General features: G+C 40.8%; 1 protein-coding gene across 1 annotated transcript in view; it reads left to right on the plus strand.

Moving 5' to 3' along the window:
- The window catches only part of LOC140495986 (short transient receptor potential channel 5-like), an 87,479-nt gene that overhangs the window by 66,500 nt on the left and 1,400 nt on the right, over nucleotides 1-19,579 (plus strand). Inside the window, exons 8-10 of the mRNA XM_072595367.1 lie at nucleotides 8,112-8,315; nucleotides 13,801-13,842; nucleotides 15,208-15,297. Of these exons, the coding sequence (XP_072451468.1) occupies nucleotides 8,112-8,315; nucleotides 13,801-13,842; nucleotides 15,208-15,297 (336 nt within the window). The remainder of the gene's footprint in view (nucleotides 1-8,111; nucleotides 8,316-13,800; nucleotides 13,843-15,207; nucleotides 15,298-19,579) is intronic.

Below are 19,579 nucleotides of genomic sequence, written 5' to 3' on the forward strand. Positions count from 1 at the left end.
GGAGCGATGCTCCGAAAGCTAGTGTGCTTCCAATTAAACCTATTGAACTATAACCTGGTGTAGTGTGATTTTTAACTTTGTACACCCCAGTCCAACACCGGCATCTCCAAATCATGTTTGCAGACAAGTTGTCTCAAACATCAAAGACACAAACACTTAATTTGTTTCTGTGGTAAAGATTGAAGGATGAATATTGCCCAGCAGACAAAATATCAAGTAATCTTTTACAATTTTTATATCTTATGACTTCCCAATTTGTTAAGCTCTTTGGAGGTAATATTGCAGAATGAAGGCCAGACAAATAGAGATAATATGTGAAGAGGGAATTGAATCAGGTCACACATTGTAGTGTCAACTCAAATCTGGCCTGAGGGGGTTAAAATAAATCTTAAAGAATTCAATGTATTCTAGAATTTAAAACAAAATTATCCCAGATATATGAAATAGGAAACAGCTGAACTCCACTAGAAGCTCATCAGGAAAGATGCTAAAAAGCCAACAATCCACACGCCAGGGAAAATTGTCAAGGTTTTACACTCCTGTGGGAACTTGGGATTATTATGGAAAGGGAAAAAGGTAGAACACATTTGGAGAATGCAAACTTTGCAAAGCTGAGAGGTGATCTGGCAAAAAATGGACTGGTAAGAGCTATTTGACACTTGAATGCCATGTCAGTGAGATGCATTCAAATGCAAGATTCTACAAGCAGAGTGTAGATATGTCCCGACAAAGTAAAAGGATGCTATTGCCAAATCAAGAGACACTGGTTATCCAGAAGCATACAAGGTAACATAAAGCCGATAAGTAGAGCATACGACAATCTCAGAAGAAGTAACGATTGAGGAAACCATGAGGAGTGTAGCAAGCACAGTGAAGTGAAAAAGGAAATTAAAAAAGCAGAGAAAATAAAAAGAATTGGATCGAGTGAATCGTTACAAGAGTATAAAGGCAGTAGGAGTATACTGAAGAGCGAAATCAGGAGGGCAAAAAGGGGACATGAGATAGCTTTGGCAAATAGAGTTAAGGAGAATCCAAAGGGTTTTTACAAATACATTAAAGACAAAGGATTAACTGGAGAGAGAATAGGGCCCCTCAAAGATCAGCAAGGTGGCCTTTGTGAGCAGCTGCAGAAGATGGGGCAGATACTAAATGAGTATTTTGCATCAGTATTTATTGTGGAAAAGGACATGGAAGATATAGAATGTAGGGAAACAGATGGTGACATCTTGAAAAATGTTCATATTACAGAGAAGAAAGTGCTGGAAGTCTTGAAATGCTTAAAAATGGATAAATCCCCAGGACCTAATCAGGTGTACCCTAGAACTCTGTGGGAAGCTAGAGAAGTGATTGCTGGGCCTCTTACTGAGATATGTGTATCTTTGATAGTCACAGGTGCGGTGCTGGAAGACTGGAGGTTGGCAAACATGGTGCCACTGTTCAAGAAAGGTGGTAAGGACAAGCCAGGGAACTATAGACCAATGAGCCTGACGTCGGTGGTGGGCAAGTTGTTGGAGGGAATCCTGAGGGACAGGATGTACATGTATTTGGAAAGGCAAGGACTGATTCGGGATAGTCAACATGGAAATCATGTCTCACAAACTTGATTGAGTTGTTTGAAGAACTAACAAAGAGGACTGATGAGAGCAGAGCGGTAGATGCAATCTATATGGACTTCAGTAAGGCATTCAACAAGGTTTCCCATGGGAACTGGCTAGCAATGTTAGATCTCATGGAATACAGGGAGAACTAGCCATTTGGATGCAGAACTGGCACAAAGGTAGAAGACAGAGGATGGTGGTGGAAGGTTGTTTTTCAGACTGGATGCCTGTGACCAGTGGAGTGCCACAAGGATCAGTACTGGGTCCACTACTTTTCGTCATTTATATAAATGATTTGGATGTGAGGTATAGTTTGTTGGTTTGCAGATGACACCAAACTTGGAGGTGTAGTGGACAGTGAAGAAGGTTACCTCAGATTACAATGGGATCTTGATCAGATGGGCCAATGGGCTGGGAAGTGGCAGATGGAGTTTAATTTAGATAAGGCGAGGTGCTGCATTTTGGGAAAGCAAATTTTAGCAGGACTTATACACTTAATAGTAAAGACCTTGGGAGTGTTGCTGAACAAAGAGACCTTGGAGTGCAGGTTCATAGCTCCTTGAAAGTGGAGTCACAGGTAGATAGGATAGTGAAGAAGGCATTTGGTATGCAATCCTTTATTTTTCAGAGTATTGGGCAACCCAACCTCCACTCCCGGCACCTTCCCCTGCAACCGCAAGAAATGCAAAACTTGCGCCCACACCTCCCCCGTCACTTCCCTCCAAGGCCCCAAGGGATCCTTCCATATGCATCAGAAATTCACCTGCACCTCCACACACATCATTTACTGCATCCGCTGCACCCACTGTAGCCTCCTATACATTGGGGAGACAGGCCGCCTACTTGCGGAACGTTTCAGAGAACACCTCTGGGACACCTGCACCAACCAACCCAACCGCCCTGTGGCTGAACACTTTAACTCCCCCTCCCACTCTGCCAAGGACATGCAGGTCCTTGGCCTCCTCCATCGCTAGACCATAGCAACATGACGCCTGGAGGAAGAGTGCTTCATCTTCCGCCTAGGAACCCTCCAACCACAAGGGATGAATGCAGATTTCTCCAGCTTTCTCATTTCCCCTCCCCCCCACCTTTTCTCAGTCCCAACCCTCAGAGTCAGCACCGCTTTCTTGACCTGCAATTTTCTTCCCGACCTCTCCGCCCCCACCCCCTCTCCGGCCTATCACCCTCACCTTAACCTCCTTCCACCTATCGTATTCCCAGCGCCCCTCCCCCAAGTCCCTCCTCCCTACCTTTTATCTTAGCCTGCTTGGCACACCCTCCTCATTCCTGAAGGACTTATGCCCGAAACATCGATTCTCCTGCACCTTTGATGCTACCTGACCTGCTGCGCTTTTCCAGCAACATATTTTTAAGCTCTGATCTCCAGCATCTGCAGTCCTCACTTTCTCCTGGTACGTGTATGGAATGAGCTGCCAGAGGAAGTGGTGGAGGCTAGTACAATTATAACATTTAAAAATTTGAATATGAATAGGAAAGGTTTGGAGGGAGATGGGCCGGGTGCTGGCAGGTGGGACTAGATTGGGTTGGGATATCTGGTCGGCATGGACGAGTTGGACCGAAGGTTCTGTTTCTGTGCTGTACATCTCTATGACTCTATGACTCTAAAATTGGTCAGTAAAATTAAAGAAATAAGTTTTATTGGCACATGTAGAGCAAGAAAATGTCTAAGGAGAGGTCAGACTTATTGGAGATGCACATGATGATTTGTGCATGAATATAAAGGTAGGGAAATGTTTTTAATGAGCATTTTGCCTCTGTCATCACAAAACAAACATCTGGGGAGGCAATTGCCTCATGATATTATTGCTGGACTATTAATCCAGAAACTCATCTAATGTTCCAGGGACCTGGGGTCAGATTCTGCCATGAACATAGTGACATTTGAATTCAGCAAAGAATCTGGAATTAAAAGTCTAATGATAACAATGAAATAATTGTTGCTTGTTGAAAAAATCCATCTGGTTTATTAATGTCCTTCAGGGAAAGAAGTCGGTCGCCATCACCTGGTCTGACCTATATGTGACTCCAGATCGACAGCAATGTGGTTGATTCTTAACTGCTCTCGGGGCAGTTGGGAATGGACAATAAATGGTGGCCTAGCCAGAGACACCCACAACTCATGAGTAAACAACATAGATTCTAGTTAAAGAGGAGGAGTGTGAAATTAGACAAAATAAGGATAATGAGAAGAGAAGTACTGGATGGACTGACCTGCGTAAATCTAGAGAAATCGCCAGGGCTGGACGAATTGTATCCCAAGTTATTAAAGGAAACCAGGGAGCAAATTGTCATTGCTCTGAGCATCACTTTCCAATCCTAGCTATATATAGGTGAGGTACCAGCTAATTCGAAGTCTATGAATGTTGTACCATTATTCACTATGTGTAAGGAACAGGTCAAATATTTATAGGTTGGTCACTCTGAATACAGTGGTGGGCAAATTACTGGAATCAATACTGATATAGGTCAACTGCTACTTGGAAAGGCACAGATTAAGCAAGGATTATCACCATGATTTTGTTCAGGGAAGATCCTGTCTTACGAACGTAATTTGTTTTTTGAGTAAGCAACAAAGAGGAATGGTTAGGGCAATGCAGTAATGTTGTCTGCATGAATTTTAATGAGGTGTTTGACAAAGTGCCAAAAAGCAGATTGGTCAGAAAAAAATTAAATTGCACAGGATACAGGGGTGTGTTGTGAGTTGGTCGTGAAGACAGTGGCTGGCAACTGCAGAAAGATAAATAGTTTGGTTAAATTGGCAAAAAAGTGGCAAATGGAATTTAATCCAGAGAATGCAAGATCATGTATTCAGGTAGGAAAACCGCATCAAGGGAATACACAATAAATGGAAGAGTATTGAGAAAGGGAGAAGATTTGATTTGATTTATTATTATTGTCACATGTACCTAGGTACAGTGAACATTTTTGTTTTGGGTACAGTATAGACAGATTATACCATACAAAGATCATAGGGTGATTGAACAGAGCAAGGAATACAAAGTTACCGCTGCAAAGAAGGTGCACAAAAAGCAAGATCAACATTAGATTTGAAATTTGAGAGATCCATTCAGAAGTCTAATAATAGCAGGGAAGAAGCTGTTCTTGAACCTTTTGGTACGTGTGTTTATGCTTTTATATCTTCAACATGACAGAAGAAATTAGAAGAGATTATAAACGGGGTGTGAAGGGTCTTTGATTAGGTTGGATGTCTTTCAGAGGCATTGAGACGTGTAGATGGAGTTGATGGATGGAAGATTGGCTTCCATAAAGTGAGAGTATTTGGAGTTAAGTCCACAGGTCAGTGAAGGTGGTGTAATATGTAGATTAAGTGGTAAAGAAGGTATATGGTATGCCATCCTTATCTGAGTGAGCTATTGAATATAAAAGTGTGGATGTAATTTTTAAACTATGTGAAGCACTGTTCAGACCACAGCTGGACCTTTGTGTACAGTTCTGGCCGCCACATTACAGAAAGAACGTAATTGTTCTAGAGAGAGTACAGAGAGGATTTACAAGAATGATGCCAGACTAGAATACTGCAGTTATGAGGAAAGGTTGGATAAGCTAGGGTTGTTTACCTTAGAATAGAAGAGGCTGAGAGTTGAATTAATTGAGGTGTTTAAAATATTGAGGGGTTTGGGTAGAGTGAACTGGGAAGACCAGTTTCTTCTAGCAGAGGGGTCACTTATCAGTGAGGCATAGATTTAAAGTAATCAGTAGAAATAATAGAGGGCTCAAGGAATATCATTTTCACACAGAGGGTGGAGAGTATTTGGAATTCACTGACCAGTTGAGTCAAAAACCCTAAATTCCTGTAAAAGGAATCTGGTTCTACATCTGGAACACTGTAATCTAGAAAGCTCTGGGCCAGGTACAGGGAACTAGGATTAGCATGGATGGCTAGTTTATTCAACTGGTACAGACACAATGGATTGAATGGTCTCTTTCTGTGCTCTAACTTTTCAATGGTTCTGTGGTTCTTTTTGCATCTTTCACAGTACGTGCATTGGAAGTGAGGATAGGTTAGGCTCACTGTAATGTCTTGCATCATTAGAATGCCTGCTGTCCCTCACTGTCCTAGTAACACCAGAGAGTATCCATTGCCTGGCAACTTCATCCTAACTGAGGCAATCAATACTTTCTGGAGGAAATGAGTGGTGAGAAAAACATAAAAGGGTATTAGGAAAGTGTAGGGGAACAGGATCTTTCAGGAATCCAAGCCAGGCAAACTGAGCCAAATAATTTCCTGTGTCCCCTAAAATTCTCTAATTCTAAAAAAGGAAAAGAAAATGATACAGTGAAATTCTCAATTTGCAATATTAATACTTTGCTGGTATCTCACACTACACAGGTACTGTTACACAGGAAATGGCTGATATGAAGTTACACAAAATTTGTAATTGCTACCTTATCTTACAATTAATAAATAATTTGCACTCGTTTTCTTACAAATCAAACTGCGTAGCTCACTCATGTATCACTATGTGGTTCATTTTTGAATATATAATTTATCACACATACTGACACTCAGCTTGATTCATCTATACTGCAAGCTGCACACTTGCTATTTTCCGTATTTATGACCAGATTGATAAAAAAGAAAACAGCAGACACCAGCGAGTTTTGACACAGCCAAAAAGTATGGAAAATGTCTAGTTCCATTTTCAAAGCTTCAGTTTACAGCTTCCAGAGTTTTGGCTTGTAACAATATTTCACACTTCATGATATTTCTACAATTCTCCTTGGAGGCTAATAACATTTCAAAAGAAAATTTAAAAAACTAGATACTCAGGCAAGAATTTTAGTCATGCATTTGAATCACTGAAGATTGCAGCTGTCAGTTCAGAGCTCAGGAACTATGTAGCTTTATGTCAGCAAATTGCACTGCAGGTCTGTGTGACATTTAAACAAAATATGATCAGAATCAAGCTAAAGTTTAAGTACTAAGTGAATCAAAGAACCGCAGATGCTGGAGATTAGAAACAAACAAAAACAAAATTGCTGGAGAAACTCAACAGGTCGAGCAGCCTCAGAGGAGAGAAAACAGAGTTAACATTTTAAGGCCTGTGACCCTTCTTCAGAACTGGATTTGAAACATTAACTCTATTTTCTCCTCACACATGTTGCTCGACCTGCTGAATTTCTCCACCAAACTTTGAGGATTGGCACTAAACATTGATCTGATCTAGAAATACAAATTTGATTTTTAATATAATGGTTAACAGTTGCACAATAATGCTGTTTTTTACATTGATAGGCAATGCATATTGCAGAGTCTCCCTTTAAAAAAACATAAATAACAATAAAGTTACTCCAGTCACCTGGAATCACAGATGACAGATGGAGATGCTACTTACTAGGCATCACAAACAATAGATAGACCGATTCCAGGAATAACAGACAACAGGCAAAGATATTGCAGTCAGCGGAATCAGATCAGAGATGCTGGTCATCCGGAATCATAGGCAGCAGATGGAGACACTATTCACCAGAAATCACAAACAGATGCTACAGGCTCCAGGAATCACTATCAGTTGGGATAGACACATGAAGAATCACAGAGTCTAGGTTAGAGTGGTGCTGGAAAAGCACAGCAGGTCAGGCAGCATCCGAGGAGCAGGAAAATCGATGTTTCAGGCAAAAGCCCTTCATCAGGAATAGAGGCAGGGTGCCTGCAGAGTGGAGAGATAAATGAGAGCGGGGTGGGGGTAGGGAGAAAGTAGCATAGAGTACGATAGGTGGGAATGGAGGTGATAGGTCAGAGAGGAGGGTGGGGGAAGGTAGCAAAGAGTACAATGGGTGAATGGGGGTGGGGATGAATTTGATAGGTCAGAGAGGAGGGTGAAGTGGATAGGTGGAAAGGAAGATAGGCAGGTAGGACAGGTCATGGGGACAGTACTGAGCTGGAAGTTTGGAGCTGGGGTAAGGTGGGGGAAGGGGAAATGAGGAAGGTGGTGAAGTCCACATTGATGCCCTGGGATTGAAGTGTTCCGAGGCGGAAGATGAGGCGTTCTTCCTCCAGGCGTCAGGTGGTGAGGCAACAGCGGTGGAGGAGGCCCAGGACCTGCATGTCCTCGGCAGAGTGGGAGGGGGAGTTGAAATGTTGGGCCACAGGACAGTGGGGTTGATTGGTGTGGGTGTCCCGGAGATGTTCCCTAAAGCACTCTGCTAGGAGGCGTTCAGTCTCTCCCCAATGTAGAGGAGACCGCATCGGGAGCAACGGATACAGTAAATTATATTGGTGGAGTGCAGGTGAAACTTCGATGGATATGGAAGGCTCCTTTGGGGCCTTGGATGGAGGTGAGGGAGGAGGTGTGGGTGCAGGTTTTACAGTTCCTGTGGTGGCAGGGGAGGTTGCAAGGAAGGGAGGGGGGTGAAGAATCACAGACAGCAGTTAGAGATACTGTAGTCACCAGACAGCTTTGGTTCACAGAACAAGAACCACAAATAAGATATTTGTTCATCATCACTGTGTCTTTAATCTACTTGCAGGACCATGCTGACATTGAGTGGAAGTTTGCCAGAACAAAGCTTTGGATGAGTTACTTTGATGAAGGTGCAACTCTTCCACCACCTTTCAACATCATTCCCAGCCCAAAATCTGTCTGGTACCTCTGTAAATGGCTACACATGCACATCTGTCCAAGCAGAGATTCAGAGAACGAGCAAAAGCGTGAGAATCTCAGAGAATTTACAGTAAGAAAGCTTATCTTTATACAATTTCATATGAAACATTACACTAACAAACAATTCATCTTTTCCTCTTTTCTCTCATTTCTATGCAAAAATAGCTGTCACAACTGTATGCAAGAGCTGGGGATGATAAGTTATGTTTTAAAGTCAATATAAAATCAGAAAGAATGAGAAATGAAATTTGAAAAGTTTATATTTCATAGAATTCCTACAGTGCAGAAGAGACCATTTCATCCATCGAGTCTGCACCAACCCTCTAAGGACATCTCACCCAGACCTGCCCCTCCCCGCCCACCCTGTCCCATATTCCCACAGATACCCAAGGCTGGAATCTTAGTGCTAACCACTGTGCCACCATACTACTCACTAAGATATTTCAGTTCAGTAATAAACCAAGGTTGGGATCTGTTTACCTATAATTCATCTGCTGCCACACATGACTAAATAGTTACACGAGAATTCATTGACAAGCAAACATTAAATATTGGGCTTGTTTCAACAATCCAGCAACAGTACTGAAGACTTGTGCTTCAGAACTTGCCGCACCCTTGCCAAGCTGTTCCAGTACAGTTACACAGCCAATTACTCCCCCATCAGTCTACTAAATTTTAACAGTAAAGTGATGGAAAGGGTCATCAACAGTGCTCTCATGCAGCATCTGCTCAGCATTAACCTGCTTGGTGATGTCTAGTTTGGGTTTCACTAGGACCACTCAGCTCCTGACCTCATTACAGTCTTGGTTCAAACACAACCAAAAGAACTGAATTCCAGAGGTGAGGTGAGAGTGATAGCCCTGGACATCAAGTAAGCATTTGACTGAGTGAGGTGTCAAGGAGCCCTATCTAAAGTGGCGTCAATGGGAATTGTGGGGGGAAGGGCGGGGTATTTTCTGCAGCTTGGAGTCATACCAAGCATATAGGAAGATGGTTGTGGTTGTTGAAGGTCAGTCATCTCAGCTCCAGGTCATCTCTACAGGAGTTCCTCAGGGTAGTGTCTAAGGCCAAAGCATCTTCAGCTACTCCATCGTTGACCTTCCCTCCATCATAACGTCAGAAGTGGGAATGTTTGCGACGATTGCACAATATTCAGTACCATTCACAACTACTCAGATACTGAAACAGTCCATGTTCAAATGCATCAAGATCTGGACGATATCCAGACCTGGGCTGAAAAGTGGCAAGTAATATTTGTGTCACACAAATGCCAAGCAATCGCTATCTCCAAGACACAATCTAACCGCCACCCCTCGACAGTCAATGACATTGCCATCATTGAATCCTCCACTATCAACATCTCAGGGTTTACTATTGACCAGAAAATGAACTGACTCACTACATAAACACAGTGGCTACACATGGTGGTCAGAGGCTAGGATTACTGTATCAAATAACTCACCTCCTGTCTCCCCAAAGCCTGTCCACCATTACAAGGCAAAAGTCAGGAGTGTGAGGGAATATTCCCCACTTGCCTGAACGGGTGCAGCTCCAATAACACTCAAGAAGTTTGACACCATGCAGGAAAAAGCAGCCTGCTTGATTGGCACCACATCCACAAGCATCCACTTCCTCCACCATCAGTGCACAGTAGCAGCAGTGTGTACTATCTACAAGGGCACTGCAGAAGTTCACCAAAGATCCTCAGACAAGACCTTCCAAGCTCATGACCATTTCCATCTAGAAGGACAAGGGCAGAATATACATGCAAGTTGCCCTCTAAGCCACTCACAGCCCGACTTAAAAATGTATCGCCGTTCCTTCACTGTCTCTGGGTCAAATTTCTGCAATCTCCTCTTATGGGCATTGTAGGTCAACCTACAACATGTGGACTGCAGCAGTTCAAGAAGACAGCTCACCACTACCTTCTCAAGTACAACTAGGGACTGGAAATAGTGCTGGCCAAGCTGCAAATGCAACATCACATGAATGTACAACAAAAAATAGCTTTCTATCCTATATTTTCTGATGCAGAGGATACTCCAGCTTTGTTTTTTAATGTAACCCCAAGTGTAAAATATTAGCAATGCTTAGCACTCGCCATTCAACATCTCCCCAGTTCAATCAAAAAAGCAAGAAGAGCATATTTTCTAAGTAAATGATGATGGAACATAGCATTTTCCACCAGAAAAGGACATCCAGGAATCGGGAATTTGAAGCACATAATTTTGCATCCAAGTTTATTCCAGAGCATCTCAGCAGGACTTTCCTCCTCTAGTGGGAGGAGAGGAGTATGGAACTTGATTTGCTGCCTCCAGCAGGCCTATGGAATTGGCAACGGAAGACTACCCACCCACAAGCAATGAGTAGTCAGTTAGTGGTTAACTAAAAAATTCTAGATCTTTGCAAAACATCAGAAAGTAGGTCAGTTTACTAGTGTCAGCCCCCACCCTGGCAGCAGAGTAGGGGGCCAGTGCTCCAAACAAGCATTTTAACCTCCCCTCCTCCCCTCCCCTGCTAGCTGCCTAGTCACAGCTGCAGTCAGAAGCTGGTCTATGAAGGGCTTGAATCTGTCACAGATAGTTGCTTCAAAACTTGTATGATTTTCTAAAGTGGAGGCACATGAGGCATCACTTACGTCCTCTTACCTGAACTGTAAGTTGCTGTTCCTTTCTTGTTGGAAGGCATCCCATTGGTCCTCCTGCTTTGACAGAGCCATTCGCTATCCACAATTGGGATCACCAGCCTTTCTTGGACCATTCATTGGCCAATCCAGAGAAATTCTCTGCCAGACTGTTTCCCACACAATGCAGCGTTGTGACCTCCATTTGACTCCAACATCAGGGTTAAGATTCAAAAGGCAAAGACTTGTATTCCATTTCTCAAAATTTAGGGCTGAACTCTGCATTATTGCATTTTAGATTAGATTAGATTACTTACAGTGTGGAAACAGGCTCTTCGGCCCAACAAGTCCACACCGACCCGCCAAAGCGCAACCCACCCAAATCCATTCTCCTACATTTATCCCTCCACCTAACACTATGGGCAATTTAACATGGCTAATTCACCTAACCTGCATATTTTTGGACTGTGGGAGGTAACCGGAGCACCCGGAGGAAACCCACACAGACACGGGGAGAATGTGCAAACTCCACACAGTCAGTCGCCTGAGGCGGGAATTGAATCCGGGTCTCTGGCGCTGTGAGGCAGCAGTGCTATCATTTTATACTGATAATGGAGAATGCAGAAATATGCTGGTGAAATCTCAATTCTAGCCATTGAGATATATCACTACTGAAAATCCTACATTCCTGCTGCATGTTATGACCAACTGGGGTAACACATTATAACTCAAACCTCACTATTCCTAGAGTCATAGCAAATATTAACTTTTTTTTTGAAAGTGCTCACAGTACCTTAATTTATCTGACTTTCAGACCAAAGTTGACAGAAAGCACAAAGTTAAAAATAATACAACACCAGGTTGGACTATATGTTAGAAAGCACAGGCCAGGCCTCTATACTAAAGGAGAATAATTACTTATTACAAGTAATTTGATTGTAGCTACAAGTAAACAGATATAAACCAGTGGAATAAAACACTACTATCTAAAACTGTACTAAAACTGTAATACATTCTATCTTTATATACACACACATACAGAAAGACAAAAAACAAACTTATAGAAAAAATAGATATTGGCAGAGGTAAAAAGAAGTGAAAAGTCAGTTCAGTAGTCTTTGCTTCCTGATCCCGATATTATTGATGATCTTTCTTCAGTTGTCCAGGCTACTTGTTGCTCAGTTGTATTTCTCCAGAAGCTTCTACTAGGTTGTAAGAAATACAGAGTGAAAGATTCACTTGGAAAATATCTCTGATCAATCATTTCAAAAATCATAATTCACAGCAACAGCTGGAGAAAAGGTTTTCTTCAAGTTTAAGCCCTTCTTACTGCAGAGAACAGGCAGCTTCTGCTGTGTAGCATAACAGCATAGACTTCAGTTTATTTTTTCTCTGTGTGTGTCTGTGTCTCTGTAACTTATTTTCAGTTCCAACCTGCTCACATGGCTGTGAACCAATCAGCTTCACATGTAAACAATTCTTGATTGCCTGCACATTGCAGGAACCCACAGCCACAAAAAAAAGTGTTCACATAAAGTACCAAATTCACCAAATTAAGATGCAACCATCTTAATAAATTGCTGCTTTTAAAAACAGGTCTTTCTCCTCACAGTCCACTGTTTTTAAAGACACAAAAATAACAAGACACAGCTCTCACACTACTTTTGTGACATACTGGCAGAGACGTAAAAGAAAATCCTCAGCTCCTTTGATGTCTGAATGCTTAATTGTACGGCCATTTTGGGTGGAAAGTATGCAGAGAATGTGACTCCAATATCGATCACCAGCTTTGCTGATGACAATGTGGGAATGAGAATTGGCCTCTGAGTTAGTTGACACAAGTAAAACACAACAACATTTCCAATGCTGGTTGCAGTGTTCACCGATTGCAAAGTGTGTACAAGTAGACATCAAGTAAGGACGGCATCCTCTCAAATAAATAGCCATATAACATGTCTGGGCTCACCAATGAAGCAGAACCATATCATTAAGCCACTAAAGCTTTTGGTGTATGTTGAGCCATTGCCCGGCATGAACCTAGAATTAAAAGGGGGGAACATCAAAATAAGCACAGCAAAGCCCACACAAGTGAAGGCATCTGCTCAGCTAATGTTAGTCCAATGTGTCAACTGTAATCTTCCACATAAAATTAATGAACAGAAAACTTCACATTGGAATGCAATAAGATTTTAAAAATGCATAAATAATATAGAGCAGGCAGTGGTCAGAGCCTGCCTCTAACAATATCACTGTGTAGACTTTCCTACTGCTTAGGTGGCTGGAGCCAGCTTGACACAAGATGAAATGCACCTCAAAGAGAATTTAATTTCTTCTTCCTGAGCAGATATAGACGCAAGGGTCGAAATTTAGATGGTCAGCACACCATCCCATTTCTCCCAGTCAGTTCTGCTATATGGTGCCAAAGGCATCTGAAACATGCAATGGCTTCCATGACTTTATACTATTTGGGATACTTCAACATACATGGCATGTTCATCCAACTTTAATGGCCTACTGGAATCACTGTTTGATATATTCCATGAAACCGGGTGAAGTAGAAGCTTCTTTACACAGACTGGATATGGCAATCTATTCATAACTCTGCAATTTCAATGCTTCAGAGCTGAAAAAGAGCTAGAGTAAACCTTCCCATTGCCATATTTCCCCATACACTTTCGCGGCAGCATTGTACCACATAATCATTAGTGGCTTACCATTTTACTTTGGAAAATATCTGGGGTCTCTCAGTTGACAGGAGTTTTGTTGACATTTGTGTTGCATTGAGAAAATACTTAGCCTTGCTAATTCCAATCTGCTTATTTTTGAATTTTAGCTGTGCTATCAATGAAATGTGTGCACCTGCAGTGACAATGCCCACTGTTGTGTTTTGTCAATAATTTACGGAATTCTGAAATCAATTTTCTTCTTTCAGGAACGACATGCAGATGACCTGATCCAAAATCAACACTACCAGGTTTGCTGACCAGTCAGTATTACAGAGAAATCACATAAAATCAATCATAATTACAAATCCCACCAAGAGTTGAAATTCGTCTCCAAAACTATTTTGGTTTTCATTTTTGACCTTCATTTTTAACCATGTGCTTCTGATCCTTCACTCTGTCTCTCTTTATTCTGCCTCATTATTTTATGGCTATCATTACAACCAGTGTTTATCTGAACTTTCTCATTCCTCTCGTGTATTAAATACACCTATCTATATGTTTTTCATTCACTGAGCTTAAATCGAGGCTCTTCATTAAACTATGTCATTTGCCATTGTCAGAAACAACATGCTTAGACACACTCCCAATGGCCATATTGTTTTAGGCTAAATTTTTAGATAATGGTCATGTGAAACCCAGCACTTGTCCATATTCTGCTATTCTTTATACTGGTATCATTTTTATGACTCCAGATAAAGCACACTAAAATCGACTAGAAAGGGGCAGAATTCTTAAAAAGGACAAGCTCATTTTCAAATAACTGTGTGAACAAAAAAAATTTCATTATTGAAAAATTATTGGGGTCCAATAATTACCATTCTAAATCATTGTTGCGCCTTCTCCGTTGCTTCTTTGACCTTGTTACAATAATGTTCACAGTTTTCCAAATATGTTACAACCAAACCTTCTGTCTAGAGAGACAGTGTCCCACTATTGTTTCCACTTGTTCCTTAAATATTTTAGGCTGATCATCTCCACCTTTCTATTTAATATTGGCTGCTCTGCCCAGAAATAGCTCTGATTTTTTTTTTACTGATTGTTTCCTGTTCTCCTATTTTAATTTAAATTACCATAGTATTCGGCGGTAAACATTTCCTCATTGCACCTCAATGATTATCACGCCCATGCCATATTTCTTCTTTTTTTCCCCTCCTAGAAATCCTGGCAAAAGAGATCAGCCACCTGTCTTCTCCTTGCACTGTTTACAACACTTTATTCATCTCCGGTTCCTCAGGTATCAAACCTGGACATTATGCTCAATGTGCAGCACTGTATAATTGGACTTAGTGTTACACACCAACTAATAGAGATGGAGTCAATTCTACTGTGATTAATGAAGCATGATAATAGGGCTATAATCTGTTCATTGGCCCATGGCAAAAGTACAGTGCAATCATTATCATCACAATGAAACATTTGCAAGTGATGACATTTTCACATGATGATGGTACATTAAATGTCAAGTAGAGTATTTTCACAACACTTAAGTCTCTTCAAACACAGCATGTTTAAATGCTTAATATATAAACAATGCAAGTCAAATTAGTCTTAATAATGAATAAAATTAAATAATGGGCACTGATTTTATTGTATTGTTCCTTTTCATTTGGCAGGAAGTCATTAAAAATTTAGTGAAAAGATATGTTGCGGCTATGATCAGAAGTGCCAAAACTGATGAAGGACTTACAGAAGAGAACTTTAAGGTAAACATGGCACTTACTTCAATGGGTTTAACCTTTTGGTAATATTTTGAAAGTGGATTTCAAGCCTTCAAATTTTTAAGTAGTTTCTTATCCTTTGCTGTTCTACTCAGATTTTAACAGAGTTAACCAAAGTGGTACTTTCTGCTTGCTCAATTGTAAGGAATTATTCCAACCATCAGAACTGACTAGTGGGGGAAATATTGCTGCCAGCATTGTGTAGGCAATCCCTAATTTAAATGGACAGATTCCATGACACTAAATACCCCAGTACTTTGCAGTACCATTATTGAATGAAGGAGCTCTGTCATCTGAAGCAATAGTGTTTTTCCATTTCATCGCAGTTTACCCTAATACCATTAAAAAAAGCACCATTTGCCGATCTATAGGGAAAGAATAGGACTAGACAGATAACGCCTTCAGAGTACAATCACAGGCATTAAAAGGTGAATGCCTTCCCTCTGTACTTCATTGTTCTATGAATTTCTAAATGGAAAATGCTTAAAGAAAACTCAGACTGTGGTTCACGTACAAAATTTTGAACTAAGTGTAGTACAAACATATGTAGTGCCCTGATGTGAGACACGACAGTGAATTGATGATGGGAGACTAGAAGCAGTCGAGGTATTCAAATATATAGATTTTAAATGTTGTCATCAGGCACTTTCCATACAGAAACTTTTAAATATTGAGTACTGCTGAAAAAAGACACATTTAGTCAAAGCTTTTTTTGCCTTGCAGTCATCATGGCATCTCACAAGAACATAAATTCAAGGGTCGAGAGTGTAGTGCTGGAAAAGTACAGCAGGTCAGGCAGCACATAAGGAGCAGCAGAATCGACGTTTTGGACATAAGCCCTTCAGCAGGAATGAAACTTGTGGACTAGGGGTGCTGAGAGATAAATGGGAGGAGGGTGCTGGGGGGAAGGTGGTTGGGAATGTGATAGGTAGATGAAGGTCCTGACCCATTAGCCTAATTCCTGATGACGGGCTTATGCCCGAAATGTCGATTCTCTTACTCCTTGGATGCTGCCTGACTTGTTGTGCATTTCCAACACCACACTCTCAACTCAGATCTCCCCATCTGAAGTGCTCACTTTCTTCTAATGAATTCAAGGTAAAAACCAACATTTATAGTGTATGAGTGTTGATTGATAGAGGTATTGACATTAAGAATGCACCTATTAATGCTGATTGACAGTTAACAGCTAGGCTTTAGTTAAATTGTAAACAAATCAGACTCACTCTGGTTGGTTCATTTCTCAGAGCAATACCCCGACCAGCAGATCACTGTTTTGTTGTGTTGTCCAAGCACAGTGTGTGCACATATTCCGTGTCTGTCTGCAAAGAACAAAAATCTGTGTTACTTCCATTACATAGAAGTACACAGGCCTGACTGACAATTCAATGTTTTTAAAAATGTGATTCCTTGTACATTCAGGATTAATCATGAAATATTGACCAATTGCAAAATCCTATCTAATATTAGGAACCATGCTGTGAGTTATATAGTTCAGGCTGCTTGGGCATAATCAGTACCTTGTTTATTGTGAACATCTGAATAGACAGGCAGTTTGATACAATACACCAGTCTTTTAAAATCCCTTAGCCTTCTAGGAAATGAGATAGACTGGGCACTTTTGAGGATGAAAAGTGACCACAATTCTTGATCAGTAAGAGGATGAAAGGAGAATTGAGTTGAGAAACATTTCAGCGCAGACTCAATGGGCTGAATGGCCTAATTCTGCTCCTATATCTACTTAGGCCATTCATGAGTTTGTGCAGTGTATCTCAAGAAATAATCTAGTAGGTGTTCCTAAAGGTTTGGGTGAAGTAGCTGTTTCATGCTGCTATGTAATTGCCACTAGTGGGGTATGCCACTAACAGGATGCCGCTATAAAGCTAAAATGATATTCTTCCTATTACAGAAATGAGTAATGTTGGATATGAATTTCAATGTCAATGTGATATCAGGTATGTAGGTCATATATCTAAAAGATGGCAGATTGTTAAAAATGTCCTTTGGCTCTTCACAACAAGCAAGGTACTGGCTGTACTCAAGCAGATTCTTCACAAAACCTGCAACACAGTGTCTAATATTGTCATAACAAGATGTGATTCTGCAACTGGACCACATTTTCTGGATAATCTTGAACATGCGCAAAATTATGCTGATACCCAATATAGGGTAGTTAGTCAATATTGGTATGATGCACTTGTGTGCATGAGTAACTATCTATATTGATACACAACACTCTGTCCCATGAAGACAGAAAATACAAACTAAACTGGTTTCAACTCAGCAAAATACATGATAGCTATTCATTCGTTCCTATCACAGGGTATTATCCAACCAATCAACCCACCTGGTTTCCATTTAAACAAAACCTGTCTGATAACTGTCTATCAGCATTAGTTGGCATATTCTCTCAAGTTGACTCTCCAACCAGTCACCACTGACCATTTATGCTCTATAAATGCTGGCTTTTCCCTTGCACTGGCAGGCTTGCAAAGTCTCTTGATGCTGTAAGATGAAAGACTCTGAAAAAGTTTCTTTTTTCAGCAATACTCAAATTTTGTACTACCAACTAATATATAATAATTAATTATGACTGACTGCATATACATTGCTGGTAATAAAATAAGCTAGGGTCCTTGTGGTGAAACGACAGTGTTCTTACCCATGACATGTGGCCTAAGTTCAAGTCCTACTTGCTCCAGAGGGGTGTTATAACAAATCTGAACAGGTTCATTGGGAAAATACCCAATAAAATTGTTGGAAATCTGAACCCTGGTAAAAAAGTTCAACATATTTTTGTGCTTTGAGGAAACACCATGCCAAATTTGAGAGATTTCAGGTGAGGACCTTAGTGTTTCAATGCCATGTAACATTAGATTAGATTACTTCCTGTGTGGAAACAGGCCCTTCAGCCCAACAAGTCCACCCAGACCCATTCCCCTACATTTACCCCTTCACCTAACACTACAGGCAATTTAGCATGGCCAATTCACATCTTTGGACTGTGGGAGGAAACCCACGCAGACACAGGGAGAATGTACAAACTCCACACAGAGAGTTGCATAAGGCAGGAATTGAACTCAGGTCTCTGGCACTGTGAGGCAGCAGTGCTAACCATTGTGCCACCATGCCGCGCATAGCATTACAGACTCCTAAAATGTACTAGTGATTATATTTCATACAAGCCATACAGACCAGAAAGTTGCAGGCTTCCAAGATTAAACTTAGCTAGTTGGTTTTGAATCAACCCATTTTTCTCTTTCTGATTTACATTCTGTGCCTTGGGTAGGACAATCAAGTTTCAAAATACAAACTAGGTTTTATTAATACATGATAGGTGGGCAGACAGCACATTGCAAGAGAAGATTATTTCAGCTCTCCAGCTGATCAGGAAAATCAGCCTTGTAGATCCCAGCTGCATACTTTAAAAAAAAGGTATATTTCCCAGTTAAGACTTCAAGATTTTTAAGTTGTCAACCCATTCCAAACACAGTTAGAACAGACTGTATTCTAGGTTGAATCGATCCAGCTGCCTATTTTCATTCACTAAATTTGTATATTAACTACTCATGTATGTGTCATTCTAGTCAGACATCTTAAAACATGACCATTTTTGTGTATCTGATAGTCAGACATCTGGATTATAACAGAATATATTCCTCCTCATTCATAGGGCCCCCCAACTGTTCTCCTTAGTAAACCATTTGTTCCATTTTCAGACATAGTTACAGTTATAGTTTAGTTTGATTAACAACTTAATTCTTCAACGTAATGATAAAGCTAGCAATAGGGATCACAATTGGCTTCACATTTTGGCAGAGCTCTTGTCTAGGGTGTAGTAAAACCTCAATCTACTTCATTTTGCAAAGGGAGCAATTCTAAGGAAGGAAGGAATATCCTTCTGCAGCTGGCCAGTAAACACTGAACAGAAAGAAGCAGATTAAAGCAAATTTGACAATAACGCTGGGGACTGAATTTACAAATCATAAGAATTTGAGTCAGACTACGAATGTAGCTTTATTTCTTTCACTGCATTAATTGTAGTAACTAGTCAAAGTTTGGCTAACAGTATTTCTGTAATGATGAACATTACAGGTAACAGGTGAGAGATAACAGGTTATCAGAACGTCTAGGAAAATCAGTGATCACCTCTTTATGACTTAACTGATATAGCTGGCTCTTTCTGGTCTGTATAAATTGCTAACTTGATATTTTTGATAATTTAACTATTAAATCATCAGGTTTGGAGCAAAGAAGAATCTTTTAA

The sequence above is a fragment of the Chiloscyllium punctatum genome, chromosome 25 (genome assembly GCF_047496795.1).
Source record: "Chiloscyllium punctatum isolate Juve2018m chromosome 25, sChiPun1.3, whole genome shotgun sequence".
NCBI lineage: Eukaryota > Metazoa > Chordata > Chondrichthyes > Orectolobiformes > Hemiscylliidae > Chiloscyllium > Chiloscyllium punctatum.